The 17,040-nt window shown below is 41.3% G+C and overlaps 1 protein-coding gene across 2 annotated transcripts; it reads right to left on the bottom strand.

Moving 5' to 3' along the window:
- Positions 1–1,595: 1,595 nt before the first annotated feature.
- On the bottom strand, positions 1,596–17,040 carry LOC146363045 (tripartite motif-containing protein 46-like). Of its 2 annotated transcripts, none has more exons than XM_084919453.1 (12): positions 16,413–17,040; positions 13,685–13,946; positions 13,279–13,468; positions 12,403–12,601; positions 11,724–11,870; positions 10,887–10,982; positions 10,294–10,547; positions 9,320–9,441; positions 8,780–9,118; positions 5,196–5,425; positions 3,309–3,376; positions 1,596–2,975 (listed from the first exon to the last, which is right to left on the bottom strand). In XM_084919453.1, exons 1-12 carry the CDS (start codon positions 16,503–16,505, stop codon positions 2,546–2,548), a joined length of 2,430 nt encoding a protein of 809 aa, XP_084775579.1. In that variant the 5' UTR covers positions 16,506–17,040; the 3' UTR covers positions 1,596–2,545. The 2 variants fall into 2 exon arrangements, with proteins under 2 accessions (XP_084775579.1, XP_084775580.1); XM_084919454.1 differs by lacking the exon at positions 16,413–17,040 and adding an exon at positions 15,601–16,331.

The raw sequence follows: 17,040 nt of genomic DNA on the forward strand, positions 1-17,040 counted from the left end.
TGCAAGATATCTCACTATTTTTGACTTTTCTGAGCCTGTCAAGTCCTTCTTTTGACCCATTTTGCCAAAGGAAAGGAAGTTGCCTAATAATTATGCACACCTGATATAGGGTGTTGATGTCATTAGACCACACCCCTTCTCATTACAGAGATGCACATCACCTAATATGCTTAATTGGTAGTAGGCTTTCGAGCCTATACAGTTTGGAGTAAGACAACATGCATGAAGAGGATGATGTGGACAAAATACTCATTTGCCTAATAATTCTGCACTCCCTGTATTATGCTAAACAACCACATGTAGATATATGCCACAAGTATGCTAATGTGGTATGCTGCGCATTTTAAACATGTTAATTTAAAAATTCATATTTAAATCCTTGTCTTTACTAAAGTAGCTTCACATGACTTACACTTCTAAACGATCCGTCTTAAACCGAGACTCGGTCTGAAACAAACTGCTACTCTCCCTTTATGCCAACTTTCTTCTGATTGGCTGCCCCTCAAAAACAGAGAGCTTGAACACCATGTGGGTGGGGTGCCGTGTTCAGACAGAGAAATGCGTCCAAGATGACCATTTTAAAGAGATTATCCCCATTTTTTGACATCATACAGATCCATCCATCTTCTTTCACTTATTCAATTCAGGTTCGTGGGAGGCTGTTGCCTAGCTCAGGTGTAGTAGGGTGAGAGTGAGAGGTTGTACACCTTGGAGAAGTCGCCAGTTTGTTGCAGGGCAACTTGAGACAGACAACCTTCAAACTCACCATCACACAAGTGGTCATTTTAGAAACACTTCATGTAGATCCAAGAGTAGAAAAAACTCTGAAAGAGTTCTGTGCCCCTCACCCCAACTGGTCATACAGATGGCCGTCCCTCCCAGAGCCTGGTTCTTCCCTAGGTTTCTACAATATAAAGCACCTTGAGGCAACTGTTGTTGTGATTTGGCGCTATATAAATAAAACTGCATTGAATTGCACTTGGTTGATAGTAATTACTTGTATACATAAGCTGGCCTCATAATTTGATTTTTTTAATAGAAGCATCCACAACTGTAACAGGACATGTATGACGGAAAAAAAGGAAAAGTATAATAGGTCAACTTTAAAGATCGCTCACAAAGAAAGCAGAGCAAACTTGGTTTGTTGTTATTTATTTAATTCAAGTGATCAAACCTGTGGCTCTCTATTTTTTTTTTTAACTAAGTTTGACAATTCCTTAATTCTTCTTCATCACCTTCATCATCATAATATTTTCTTTATATGGCAAAAAAAAAAGCAATATTTATCCTTGTATTTAAGAATAAGGTTAGCAGCACATTTCAGTCATTTGTTTAACAGTATCACATACCAAATAATATATGGAGAACAGCCTCAGTGATTCTCCTTTCCAAATAAATGTATTCAGACCATTACAGTAACTGCATGTGTCTCTAGTGCTTTGCTCAGAGACGGAGTACTGCTGCCCCCTAGCGCTGAAACAGCGCTAACGTTTCACTGTCGGGGCACAGTAAAGAAGCCGATTAAGAACAGTCTGAAACGCTGATTGAATTCTAACAACCACGGCAACACAATGAAACAGAAGGTGAGTCTGTAATAATTTAAACAATTTGAATTTATTCAGTGTTTACTTCCTTAATCCATTTTTCTTTTGCAAACATTCTGTCAGCAGACGAAGTTTACACGTTAATCTTCTGTTCTTTTCATGAGAAGCGCTGCTCATTAACTTACAATCAAGCAAGGTTGGGGGAAAAAAAATCAAAAGTATTGTGTGCGAGAAAACAAGTTTTCACTATCTGCCAGTCGGTGCCGTTATCAGTCAAGCCACACGCCCCCGTGAAAACAGGGAATTAAACACCCAAATGCACACACATACACTCACGCACACACACAGACATCAGACTATTTGAAATCCAAAACAGCGATGCACAAACAGAAGTGTGGAAACTAGTGATTAGCTTTGCAGCAGAGGTATAATTGGAGCCTCTAATTACAGTATTGCCTCATTGTTCCTCTCTACCTCTAATTTACCACATTTACATCCCAGAAAAACAATCACTTTGGTTGGGATCATAATGGCTGAATGACTAGCATTAGCTGTGGTTAAACACAGATTTAGTTATAGATGCAATAAAAGCTCTTTTGTATTCACATAATGTTCATATCTCTGAAACAAAAGAGAAACATTAAGGACACGAAATGACAGAATAAAAGCTTCTACATGAAAGACGACACTGTGTGAAGCTATGTATGCATTAGCTTTATAAATGTATGCAGTATAGCCTGGCTACAAGTGCAAGCATCAAAGATATAATTACATATCAGGTGCTGGATAGTCCAGACACTACTTAAGCAGTAACTCTTGCAAAACTGCATGTAACAAAAATGTAAGAAACATAATTACATTGCATATTTGTTGCTATAGAAACATTTTATTGTAGAAGAAAATTAAATACAAACCAAAGTCGCTGAGATGTCTAACTTTCGCTCTAGCTTTGTAAATACTTCACAAATTAACCAAATACATTCCCGATTACCAACTTCAGATCAGCCATTATTTAAATTGGAAACTCGCGGCTGGATGGTCACCCGTCTGACCGGAGTCTGATCTGCGTTGCGATTGGCTACCAGCTCTTGAAGCTGTAGGGCCCCTCCACCAATGAAACAGAAAGCGGGGCACACGGGGCCGGTGCAATCCACGTGGCCTTCCCAAAGAGGCCGCAAGGAATGGGCATCGTAGAACGTGACGCGCCCTTTCTCAAAGTCAAGGCACACACCGAGCCGGGGCGGCAGCGGGTAAGTGAGGCCAGCGGGCGATGAATGGCCGTTGCTGTTGGTGATGGGGTCCCGCTGTTGATGGTGGTAGCTGTGCTGCGGCAAGTAGATTTTACCCATCCCCATAGTCAGAAAGCAGAAGGGCGGCGCAGAATCCAGGGCATCCTCTGCGCCGCTGTCATGGCCGCTGTCTGGGTCGTAGCTGCAGAGAGACAGAGCGAGCTCTTAAGTTCTTTTCTGACCACTGTCTTTCTTTCTTTAAACTAGTTTTTGTGGCGTCGCAGTCACAGCATGTGTGACAAATGTTTGCAGGTGAAGTCAAGTATTTAGACCCTCCTACTTTTTGCACACCAAAGATTTTGTTTATATTAAGTAGATACAATTAAACCTAATCTGTAATCCTATTTGAAGAGTGGATCCTAAACACACATAAATAAGCATTAATATTGTAGTAAATTGTAATTTGCATGATCATCACTGCTGGAGTTAAAATCTATTAGGCTGGATCTGGAGCTGTCATATTTTCTTTGCTCACCGGGGACTGGCCATGTCTTGTGGAAGGTGAAACCACTCCTGCAGTTTGGACTCCAGGCCCACTCCCACCTGTTCCAAAAAGAAAAGAGAAACAACCATTGTGTAATTGATAAAGAACTCATTTTTATAGCAAACCTCATTTAAGTTATCCAATTTTGTTCTTATTTTAATTAAGTGGATGCATGTTAAAGAATGGATTAGCCTTTTTCTTAAAACAATAGGAGTAACCATTGAAGCTCTTTTCTGAACTGAGCAGCTACCCTTGATTAAAAACCTGGAAACTATTCTAATGCTCATCAGACAATATCTTTATTAATATGTATGAGGTATCAAAACCCATCATTAAGAATACATGGGAAGCTGTTGTATGTCACCCTTATTGGGGTAAATAAGGGTGACATATTTGATATGTCACCCTTTTTGATATTGGCTGGGGCCTTTCTGGTACTCAGACGTCTTCCCAAGTAAGTTAAGTTAATTGGCAATTCTAATTTGTCCATAGGTGTGAATGGTTGTCTGCCTCTCAATCTATGGCAGCTGGAATCTGAATTGAGAAAATAAATGATGTAGTTAAAACTCTGGAGTTTATATTACCTTTAAATAGAGCCATGGAGAAAAAGAGAATTACAGTTATTAGGTATATTAGTTTCAGTATAGTTTGGGTTATTTCACAAGCTGGAACCATTTCCTCATTTAGATTCGACAGCATTTCTAATAGATAACAGCAGATGGCGTAAGCATGAATTGAGGCTGCACTTTGGGGAAAGCCTCAGAGGGGATTGGCTGCGGCTCCTAGACAAGGCAGATCCCCATCTATTAATGAGAGGTAAATAAATTGGAAAAGGGAGCAAGGGTGAGGCACGGAAATGAGAACAAACTGCTTGTAGTCCGCGTGGTGGGTTTATGTGTTCTCTGGGTTCATGTCACTTATAAGTGGATTAGGGCTCATTTGAAAAAGGAAGGCGGCAGACGGTGTGTTTAAATGCACACACATTTACACACATGTCATTTCATTCAAACATTTCATTTTGGTTGAATGAAATGACAGAAGGCTGATCTTACATTGTACCAAATATGATGAAATCACACTTTAACTTCATTAACATATCGTTCCCATTGAACCTTCCTCACACCAACTCTGAGGACATTTTAAATTTAGATTTTATGATTTTTTTTTTTAATACCCTTAAAGCCGTACATCTCGGACCTCTGGGTATCATACAGGCCAGTTTGTACTTTGAGATTGTTTGGACAAAGAGGCCATTTGTCTGTTCTAGTGCTCTTCTTCAAACTAAAATAGAAACTGTTAAGAAGTAGTTTGCAGTCACGACACAAAAACATAAACATAAAAACACAAGTTTTATTTTCCTTGAGTTTCACAGACCACATTTGTTTTTATTAGTCTTTCTTAATCTGATGACCTGTGGCCTTAAGCAGTGCTCAAATTTGGTACTTTTTTTTAAGAAGATTAAAGCATTTTTAATCTGGAATATTTATAGTTTTTTGAAGCCTATACTATACTCTACACACAGTAATGGGAATATTGACCTGGCAGTACGTTTTCATGAAATTCTCAGTTCAATTCAGTTTTATTTAAATGGTGCCAAATCAAAAGGCCTTAAGGCACTTAAGTATAGATCCTGCAATAATATGGAGAAAACAGAAAACCCCAACAATCAGATTAAACCCTATGAGCAAGCACTTTGTCAACAGTGGGGAGGAAAAAAATCCCTTTTAACAGGAAGAAATCTGGCAGAACCAGGCTCAGGGAGTGGGGGGCGGTGGGGGGCTGGGGGGAGGAAGACGGGACAGAGACACGATGCGGAAAAAAGCCAAAGATTAATAATAATCAATGATTGTTGAAATGTGTGCACATGAATTCACTTGCCTTCACAAGGTAAGACCCAGGCTCCACTGAGCATGCCCAGTAGTGCCGTCCTTGTGTAATGGCTACATCCCCTACAAGTAGGTCAGAAGTCAGGTGACAGGAAGTTAGGGCGTGGTCGGCAGCCTGCAGCAGAGAGAGACCAGGAACGCTGCGGGCACAACGCTGCTCTTTGCTGACCACCAGGCGGTCGGCATGGAGACCCCAGCGAGAGTCCAGGTAGAAGTTAAGCACTGAGAGGAGAGAGTGTGACAGAGGACACAGCAGAGGGAGGGGAGAGAAGAAGAGAATGGAGGCAAGAAAGAGGGAAAATTGAGAAAACAAAGGGACAGGTGCATACAGAGATGACACATGGGAGTTTTAGAAGTGACAGGAGGTGACAGACAGATTTACAATCAGAAAACAGCAAAGAGAAAAACAGTGAGGAGAATAAGAAGCAGCTGAGAGGAGAGCCTAGAGGGAGAGGACCACAGAGTAGGCATGCACCTCCTTCCACCAGCACTGGAAGAGAAAAGGACACTGGTCCACACAACGCACTGATGACTCAGGAAGTAAAATACAGAAGCTTTGGCAGCGTTAAGTGCAGTATTTCCACAGGAAGTACAGTGGGAAGATATGCAATAGCAGGAAGGAAACAACAGCCAACAAGGACACGAGGAATTCAACAATCACTCAAATCGATGGTTAAAAAGCCCTAGATCTGAATCAGATCCATGTTGTTAAGCCTCAGGTCTTAACAAACCGCAAACCTCATCAGCACTCAGACAGATCTCGTTACAGGAGCTAAAGTGGGAGGCGGAGGGATGAGTGGGTGTCTAAGCAGGGGTGGAAGAACAGAGGATGTGTGGGATGACCGTAAAGAGAAACAGGGAAAAGACCAAATAATTTAGTGGTACGGGGTACAGAGATTTGGTGAGAGGATACGTATGAGTGCACTTCTTACGTTCTGTAGGAGGCACGTAGTTTGGCAGCGTGGAAGTAGCACAGTTGAGGATGACAAGTAGAAAGCTGTGAAATGGAAATAATACATGAGAGAAAGATGAGGAAATAAAGAGTAAGAAAGTGAAGATGGTTCAAAAGTGAAGAGAGAGAGAGAAGTGGAAATAAGTGAGAAAGGAAAAATTGGAATGACAGAAAAGAGAATGGATTTTTAAGCATTTCACCACAGTAAGCATTCCAATGCTTTCATTTTAAATGAAAAAACAAAAAATGGGTGCGATGTGGTGAACGTGTCAAGTGTGTATGATGCATTTTACACTCAACAGAGGGATAAACCATCCGAATTCATATCTCCTTTTCTGAGTAATTATAACATATTTGATACTGTCTAAAGACCTTGAGGTCTTTAGGTACAGCAGTCTTGAGGTACAGCAAATGTATTTGGAAGAGTAACAGAGATGCCTGTTGTATTTAGCTACGCTAGTTTTTAAAAAAACAAACACCTTAGGCACAAAATGCCTGCAACAAAAGACGTTGTGAGCCAAGAACTGTTTACTGGGTGTTTACTCTGGGTATGTTTTCTTACAATTTTACCTCCAGCATGCACAGTTACTGTGAGCTAAGTTAATGTTGGTGCCAGTTTCTGTGTTTCTGTTACAAGCAAGGTGCCTACATGGCGAGAGAAACAGACAAAATAAATCAGAAAATAAAGTCCAAGTAATAAAGCTTTCACCAAGGAAAGTGGGGTGCGTGTTTACACCGTTTTTCTTGTTTATTTATTTATTTTCTGCAGTTGCTTTTGTTTCAGGTATTAATATTTTCATACTTTTTGGGATTATGGTTTGTACAGTGCACATTGTTAACCTTGCAAGATGTGAATGACACTAAAACACATGCAGTTCATTAAGGTGTGCTAAGAGTCTCCTGACGATTCTTCCATGTTGGGAGCTGGGACTAAAATCAGGTTGGACTGCTCCTTTAAACCAGCTCTGCATAAGAGTCTAACCTAAAGGTGTTCAAGGGAGTCTGATCGCAGGTCAGGTAAATTAAACTACTCGTGGAATGTACATAACAAGCAAATTTTTATCACATTATGGCATTTCAAGTGACTTAAAATATGACTCTTGTCTAACAAATTTAAAGTTTCCGTACAGTGCTGTGATTGTACTGTTGAAGTATTTTCCACCTTCCTGATTTCTTAGTTTTATGCATATTTATCACACTTAAATGTTTCAGATCATCAATTGAATTCTAATATTAGAAAAATATTACCAGAGTAAATACAAAATGCTGTTTTTAAATAGTGATTTCATTAATTAAAGTGGAAAAAGCTACCTGGACCTGTATGGAAAAAGTAATTATCTCCCTTGTTAAATCCTTAATTAACTGTGATTAACAACATTTTTTGGACAGATGAATTTAATTTAACATGTCACACCCGATTGAATCAAGAATCACTTAAAAAGAAGCTGTTTGATAGTGAAGTAAGCTAAAAGATCTGAAAAAGCTCTTGAAAGGGTTACCAAGGCCATTTCTAAGACTTTGGGCCATCAACAAACCACAGAGTCCTCCTCCACTCTTTAACAAGGGGTGGCCAGCCAAAAAAAAAAAGCCAAAAAACATACTGATAATCCCAAAGACTTTTGAGAAAATATTCAGTGGACTGATGACTGAGACTAAAGTTGAACTTTTTGGAAGGTTTTGAAGGTTTGCTGCTCATAAAATCCAAGATAAAACTAACATAAAAGCACTCTGTGCAACAGTCAAATATGGTTGTGGTAGTGTGACACGCAAAACCCTCCAGTTTGGCAGAATTAAAACAAAAGTCCTCCAGAGCCGGACTGACTGGGAGAATCACTCACTGGCAGGTATTGCAAAAGCTGGATTGCAGTTCTTGCTGCCATCACAACCAATGACTAGGTTTAGGGGGCAATTATTTGTTCACACATGGCCGTGTAGGCTTGGATAGCTTCCCCGCCCCTCGTTAATAATTGAAATCATCATTTAAGAACTTTAAATCATCATACAAAAAGCACGTTTTTGTATTTGCATTATCTTCGTCTAATACTAAGATTAGTTTGATGATCTGAAACATGTAAGTGTGACATATGAAGAAAACTAAGAAAGATGGGGCGAATACTTTTACACAACAGTGTTTATTATCAGTTAGCTTGGTGAAAGAGAGATACAATCATAAGGTGATAATTCTGACAAAGTCACAGTGCTTACAGAGGCTGCTTGTGCAGAAAATTTAAAAGACTTTATGCAGGAAACCATCTGAACCTTTTTGAAGCAATGCCTGAAAGTCACTGCACTTTAAACTGGGATGCAATTGCTTGGTGTCATAGTCATGATTATTAATTGGGGTAAATGTTGAGTCGGCAGATAAGATCTCATAAATAAAACATTGACTCCCAAAAATATATATGGTAGAAAACTGGTTGTAGTCCAGTTTCAAGGTGTGGTTGCTTTCCCAGGACAATCTGTGACATGCATGTAAGCAACCTCACGTCAAACTAGTTTGACATGTTTCTGGTTTGTTTTTTTCCCCCAAACAGCCATGTTGTTTGGGTGTGTTTACACTGTGACAAAGTCGTCCTGTTCAGTTGTTAATAAGGACAACTAAGAAGCTCGGTGTGTACCCTCACCTGGTGCAGGCGGGGTGTGCAGGTACACCTCCTCACTGTACTCTCCGTAGCCCGCCTTGTTGCAGCCTCTCACCCGCAGCACGTACACGCTGTCCATTTCCAACCTGTCAATCACAGCGCTGCTTCCACTCACTTCGTCCAATCGCTGCCAGCCCCAGCGTGCAGCAGCCAGTCCTCCTCTGATCCCACCTCTGGATGCTCCTCCTGGTACTACACCACGACGGCGATACTCTACAGAAAAGTGCCAGGATGGTGCAGACTCCGGGGGCAGTCGCCAGCACAAGAACAGCTGGTCGTAGGCCAGACTACGCTGGGTATCGATCACTGGAGCCAAGGGCACTATGGCAATAACATAATGATTAGATCAAATTTTTAAGTTATGTTATATATGTAATAATAATAATTCTATAACCCGCTCGCATGTAGTTGGTATGAAATTATTTAGACAGTGAATGTTTAATTAGAAAGTCAATAGAAAACTTGCTCTTACGCTATTTCATTCGTATCTTTTTTTTAACCTTCAACTAGAACCCTCCTCACCCTGGATGAAGTTCAACTCTGTCAGGAGTTTAAGTTCTTTGGAGACGTCCAGCTGGAAGTGTCTGAATGATGGATCGGCCGCTAGTGTGAAATGTTGCAGATTCTCAATTGCTTTACTCAGCCTGGTGCAGTGAAAACAGAGAGAGCGGCGTCAGAGGAATCAACAAAGGCTTCCAGGAGGGACAGTGAGGAAGACTCACAGTTTAAAAGGATGTATGAAAAAGAAAATACATTAATAAATAAAAGATAAGACTGCTTTTAATCTATATTTCTATTATAATAAAAAACATAAGCAGGACATTAGTGACATCCCTTCAGTTTTTATTTCCAGATACTGTGCTGTATGTGGGGCTTTCCTTGTTTCCTTTCACGTATTTACATTTGAACCTAGCCAGGGTGTTCCCTGCCTCCTCTCTGATGGATATTTACTTTTACAATAACAGATGCAACAATAAACTGAACTTTCAAATAATGAGTTAAGGGTATGCACAAATAATCCCAGTAAATGTAATAAAATAGTCAGCCAGTCATAAGAATGTAGGCCCAAAGGTGCAAGGGAGCTAAAACAGCTTGTTACAGAATAAAAAATAACAAAGGGGCTTATTATTATATAAATAAGACTCATGCAAAGCAACTACAAGAATAAAAATATGGTACTGGAAATGTTGGCAATACACACATTTTGTGCTATTCTTTGGATTTACTGACAACACTGCTTATGCTGTTTCTTTATTTGGGAAGATGATCAGCTGAAAAACAAGTCAATTATAAAACATGAATCCTATATTGGAACCAATGAAGTTATGATTCCTATACATTCTAAGCCTGCTTCCTCTACCCTGAAGCCAAACAAAGCAGAGAAGAATGCACGAAGAGAAGTCTCTGAAGATTTCCCCTCAAAAAAAAGAAAGAAAGCGCTAATCTAAGATCTATCAAATCAGAGAGTGATTACTTAACGTAAACAAAAAGGAAACCTGTTATGAGTCTGGCGAGAAGCCTGCACAAAACAGGGCTGATCTGTTTCTTTCAGCAGTTCCTGCGTGAACGCCATGAGCCCAGCGTGCTCCAACAAGCCACGTCTCTCCGCCACTTGAGCAGCCAGTGCCTCGCCTCGTTTCTGCCGTGCCCCCTCCAGAGCCTGGGTGAGCGAAGCGTGACGCTCGGCGAGAGCGGCCGTCAAATCCCTGATGCTCTGAGCCAGCTGCTCTCTGGCCGACACGCTGTTTACCTGGTGAGGAAAAAGCACAAAGACAAGTTTGGAGAACTAACACCAGGCTTCTGCTGGTACATTCTTAAAAAGGGTCCAAATAAAATTATAAAACACTTTGAGAAAAGACACATTTTTGGAGTTATATAGGTTTGTAATGATATGATTAGGGATGCCAGCTATAGTAGGTAACAGGTTTACTGTAAAAGAGTCAAACAGGTTGGATCATGCATGAAACATGCAGCAGTTGTACATAGTATCCAATCCTAAACAGCCAAGCTGAACAAATACTTGCAGTAGCTGCTGACTGATTTTAATCCCATGTTCAGGGAGATTTTGTGGGCCAGAAGTATTAATCACCTCAGTCTGTGTGATGGAACTCTCCAGCTGGGTAATCTGAGCCAAAACTGTGTCCTGGTTGGACAGAATGTAGTTCATCTCCTTTGTAATCTTCTCCTGTCAAATTAACACCAAATAAGCGACACAGAAACAACAAATGCACACGGATTATCAGTTTCACACAGCCACACATCTGCATTATCTTGCACACTATGCTTGTCTAACAGTTAAAGCTGCATTACTGTAGCTTTTTAAACAGCACTGCATCATTTTTATCTTTACCTTCATTGCATTTGGTGGTTGCATTTCAAATGTTAGTGAAGTGCAAAACTATTTTAGAGATCTAGACTAAGTCTAAGTGGCGCAACAATTCCTCCTTGATAGCTCAGAATCTCATCTCTGCAGTCTTGCGTGAAAGACTTGGAGCAGAGTCGCTACTTCTCCAAATAAAAAGGAGCTAGTCGAGGTTGTTTATCTGACCTTGTCAGATGGCACCTGGGTGAGGTGTTCCAGACAAGTGAAAGAAGATGGAAGGATAGATAGGAACGGGAATCAAGAACCGGTTCTCTAGTCCAATTCCTTGGAATTGTTAGTCTGCCTGCCGATCGATCCTGTTTATCGGTTGCATTTGCACTTGTGCTACAATCAGCTGATTTCAGTTTCTTTGTCAGAGGAAGCAGTGAAGCAGTCTTTGACTACTATAATATATTATTTTAAACTGTGAAATGTGTGAAATGGAGGGTTTCACACTATTCACATATATGCTGGCTTCACTACTACATTCTTTGTGTGTATTCCTGCCTCTAGTAAACCTTTCACTGTGCGGGACAGAGATAGATGTCAGATTGTGAGTCAAACCTTCAGCGCTTGGTACGCCTGGGCCACTGGGAGGATTTTATGTCCGGTGTGAATGCGGCGCAGTTTGCAGAGGGGGCAGAGCAGCCGCTGACATGACCGACAATAGAACTGCAGCTTCTCCTGGTCGTGTTCTGGACAAGTCAGCACCTGAGCGAGACAGGCAAAAAGAGAACAATTTAATCGGAGGCACATTTTACTGAGTAGAAAAAAACAGGAATGTAGCACACAAGTGTGAGGATGCCTGGGTAATTTATTGCTTTGCCTTTTCTAAGCAGCCAAGAGCCAGTGGAGGGCTCTGAAAAACAAAAGTAAAGTAAATGTAAAGGGGTCTCTGTATTTTCTTCTTTGTGTTGTGGGTCAGAAATCCATATTTTGCACATGGAAAGAAACCATAACTGTTCCATCCATGCAGTCTTACAGTAATGCGCAATTACTGTCCTTTATGCAACTTGAACTGTGCCTCGCATGGCAATCACACTTTCTATATAATGCAGTGCAATATAACTACACTCAGTTTACCACTTATTTAACAACATATACAATTAATACTTATAAACCCTCAGCAAAGCATGTCGTGTTGAAAAGTGTAACAAAAGACTTCATGTCTGCTGTCACTTATGCTTTATTTTAGCACAAGCAGATGTGGATGAACAGTATGCGTGTGTCAGTGTTTCAGTACCTTTGGCCTGAAGTTGAGTGTAGGCTGGATGTGCTCATGCTGCGCCCGTGGCGTTCCCCATGGGTGATAGAGTTTGAAACACTCATTGCAGAAATTAGACCTGCAGTCAGCACAGCCCTTGGTGGCTTCCAGAGTTTGAGGCGGCTTACAGAATTGGCACATCACAGCCACACTGCCCAGACTCACCGTGTGTCTGTACCTGAGAAAGGTAAGCGAGAAAGAGAAGACAGACTGATTTAGCCTCACGTTATTGAGCTTGTTCCACCTTTTTTTTTTTTTTTAATGAAGTGGGACCTGGCAACCAAGCAAATAAAGGATTAATGAGTTGAATATTTGGACATGAAATAAATTCTCATTAAAGGAACACAAATGTTTATAACAAAGAGTGATTCGAGCCCATGGGTGTGCTTGAGACAAATGGTAATGAGCAGGTGATGAATGGAAAGCTGTGGAAACATGCGGTCAGCCAGGGTAGCTACAGCATGTTGCAGTGCACGCTCAGTGCTGGTTCAGCTGCTGAATACTGACAATAAGTTTTGGACCTGTTCCCATACCTTCTGCTTTTCAGGTCTAAGTCCTCTCCTTATTTACATTTGTCCATAAACATCATGAGCACTGAAGGACATCAGCAATCTGTAGGGTTATCTAACTGTTTTTGTCATGAATCTGTACTCAAATAGCATCTTTCTGCTCAAGTTAAACACAGAAAGCACTTTTTACTACAAGTCTCATTCGCTCAGTCACATACACGGTCATTTTTCTAATATTCATTCATCTGAAGGAGCTGGGGATCGATCCATTGACCTTGAGATGGCCTGCTCGACCACCTGAGCCACAGCTCCCAATCTTCTGTTTGCAGATTGAGTCTATACTTACCTCTCCACTATACGCTCCAAGGTGAGGTTGCGCAGACAGTCAGTAAGGCCTTTCTCTCCCAGCTCAACATCTCTGCCGCAGGGGATACAGGGGAACATCATCACCAAGGGTGGACCTTCCTTACGGCGTCTACCTGGGTACGTCCCATAACCAGGAGACCGTGGCATGGATGGTGAAGGGGGGTGTGGACCTTAAACAAAAAAGTAAAACCAGTTATAAACAAAGAAAATTAAGGAAAATCATGGTTGCCATTTCTTTTTAATGGCATGAAAATGCAATCCCATTACACCAAAAAACCTCAGGTTATTTTTAAGAAAGAATGCCTCATTGACAAAAACAAAAACACCCTCCCTCTCCTCTTTGTGAGATTTAGCTTAGGTTATAAATGGAGAGAGGTACTACAAACCTGAACGCAGCACGCGGTCAATGGGCCGTTGTTCATTTTTAGGTGTGGGCCTGCGTGCCTGACGAGGTGAACGGGTGTTGGGTGTGGAGGCTGGTGAGTTGGGTTCTGGTGGAAGCTCTGGAGGCGGGTATCCATTTGCTACCAAGACCTCGGAGGCACACAAGAGACAGACGCTGTGCAGGCATGGCAGGACCACAGGCTGTTTGACTATTTCCTTACACACGGGGCAATGCAACTCATGCTCCAGGCTCTTCATGTTAGACTGTTGGAAGCAAACAAGCAAAGGATGACTATCTGCACATGGTGCTGTAGAGAAAAACAGGCTGAGTATCCAGACATCCTGAAGATGATTGTGTTTAGGAATGCAGCACACAGACGCCTGACTGTGCACAAAAAAAACTTTAACTTGAATAAATGGAACTAAAATTTGCCGGCAGCATAAAAAGCTCTCAAACATGAATGCCAATGGAATTGATTAAAATCTAAAACTATCCAATTATAGCATAAAGATGCAAAATTAAGACTATGACTCAGCCAAATGTCGTTTTATACTTAAGAGTTTTGATTCTTACTTCTATAGATACATTTTTACTCAGTACCAGAACAGCATTCACGTTTTAGACCAGTCCGTCTTGCAGATGTATAACTGAGGGGAAACAGCTTCACAGCAGATACCCTGAGAAATACTTGGCAATGTGAAAAAGATGTGCCACACAGGCGACACAGGGTGCCAATCTTGTTAAATATGGATTAAGATGAGGCATTAATTATTCAACCACCCATCTCTTAAATCACAGCCATGCATGTGACCATGAGCCAGTAGCCACATTTCTCTATGACTCAGAAATTCTATAACACACTTGTTTCTAAGAAATTTCGTAAAAATGTGTAGTAATGTGTAATATTAGCACGCAAAATCAGGTTTGATAATGCATTTGTCTTTTTCTATACATTACTGCCAATGCAGCACCTTCGCTTTGTGAAACTACAGCAAACAGACCTGGATGGCGAATCAAAACTCGCACCTCTGGAGCACTTAACGCGTGCTCTGCTCAAGGACATTGATCTGACAGAAAAGGACACTGACTATTGCATAAACCTGTGACTTTACCACTGCAGTCACTCTGATCTGATAAAAGATTAATTCCACTCTCATTACATCCTGGTCTGTGTGAAAAATACACAGATTTTATGTCCAGTGATGTTAAGAATAATAATATATTTTATTTGTTGTCCTTTTCCCAGTCATGAGGACCTCCTTCCCCCCCCCTTTGCTTTGTGGATGCCCTTGACACAGAACCTACTACCGAAGTGGTTGCAGGGCATCACAGACATTATGAGTTAACTTCAAAACCAGGACAAAGCAAACAGACTGACAGTGCTGCATAGGGGATTTGGGGATTGTGTCACTGTGATGTGATATGATGCCACCATCAGGGCTACTTAAAACACAAAGATTATGCATAGGGATGCAGAACAATTGGAATATTATGAAGGGAATATAAAAAGGAAAGGTCTACATTCATACAATAAAGCCGGATGAGAAAATCTGTGCAGATACTGGCTGATAGCGCACCATCTACCCAATTTGCAGATAGCACCGCCTTAGTCAAATTAGAATTACACGGAGAGAACTGGCGGATAGCGACGACCTGCACTGAAGTATGAAACTGGATTAATGCTAATAACCTCCTTCCTCCCTTAGTCCACCTCAGTCATTTTCTCCAATGTCAACTCTGGCCTGTCTTTTTCTCATCCTCTAGCAGCTTAGCCTATCGCATTTTCAAGCACCTCCGATTCCTGCAAGGCTGAGCGCACAGCTACAAACTGTGGCTCTCTACCTCCATCTCACATGCACAGTCCGCACTGCTGCTGCTGCTGAGGCCGGCGGGGAAAAACAAGCAGCGCATCCTTACCTTCACCTGGAATCTAGGCGCCATGACAGCATTTCCAGGATCACAGCAGTGTCTGTGTAGTGCAAAGAGGGGAGGGGTTTGAGCGATTACAACGACCTCCTAGCGCAGGTACGATGGGCTCTGGAGGAAACGGGCTATGGCGACGGAAAAGATAACGCACGTGACTGCCTTTGACTGCTGAACGTGCTCTGTGTGCACCTCTAAGACCAGTCCACCACGCTCTGTTGGAGCCGTGTCTAAAAATTACCTCTAGGTTTTAACCCTGCAATGCTTGATGCTCCCAGATGCATCGATACACGTTTTTTTTATTTGTCTCAGCAGCAGCCCCGAGTCCTGCATCTCGTCTCCATGGAAACGAGCATCCGGAGTGCCGAAAAAAGAAACGTGTCATTTGGGTCTGCACCCATGCTATTATTTTTTAATGACATTATAATTGCCACATTTGAATTGAGGTTAAGCTCAAGTCCGATATGTAAGCTACCGACTATAGCTCATTAATGTCGGTAAAGCAAAAATCGAAGAAGATCAATATTTAATTGGCTAAAGATGATAAGAAAAATATGTTTTAGTTTTATTTTATTTCAGTGGACTTTAATTGAGGTTCAGAAACAGATAGCACACGGATTGGGCCCATGTGATAGAGACACTCCGGCAGGTGCCATCCACGCCGATAATTCGCTTTTTCCCTTTAAAACGTGATAAAACATGATAGCTACTCTTTATTTAAAAGAAATAAATAAATACAAATTCATACTCCACGTTATATTCAGCGTATATCAACTAACAGCACAATGTCACAGATATACACTTACGGTGGCGCGAACCAAGGCTTCCATCGCTGATGTGGCTGTTTTTAAATCCATCTCTGCCATTTTAAGAGCATAGCTTCCCCCTGTTTTCATCATCTGGAAATAGATTGTGGTGTGTCCAGGCCGATGGCCATGTAACACATATTAAGAACGCGAAATATGCCGAAAATATGTCTCGAATATAGAAGCGTTTTGGATATTAATATTATTTTTTTCTATTAGATGTTTAATTTGGACATTTTTACGCGCGTTAATTACCGACTGATAAGAAGCACCGTGTGCTGCTTTTAGACATAAAAACAAAACGCTTTCTGGAAAAAAAAATCTGAATTTGTTCTTAATTTACGAGTGCATCCACGCCGAATAGCTACTACTAAAAGATGCCTGTGGCTTTATTCCTCACGCAGGCATCCCTCCCCCTACGTTTCCCATCCTGCACCGGATGCCCTCAGCTGATGCGGAACACAGGGAAAATCGCTGTAAATCCAGGAACCCATTCCTTAATAACTCAAGAACGTAGTGGGGAAAAACCAGTATTTGTCGGTTTAAAACTGATTTCCGGGATTTAAAATGTTGTAAAGGAGTCGTTGGCCTAGACTCTGTCGAACACATCTCTCGTGGATGATGTCAG

This window comes from Perissodus microlepis, chromosome 22 (assembly GCF_051167445.1).
Source record: "Perissodus microlepis isolate ML-2025 ecotype Zambia chromosome 22, ASM5116744v1, whole genome shotgun sequence".
Taxonomy (NCBI): Eukaryota; Metazoa; Chordata; class Actinopteri; order Cichliformes; family Cichlidae; genus Perissodus; species Perissodus microlepis.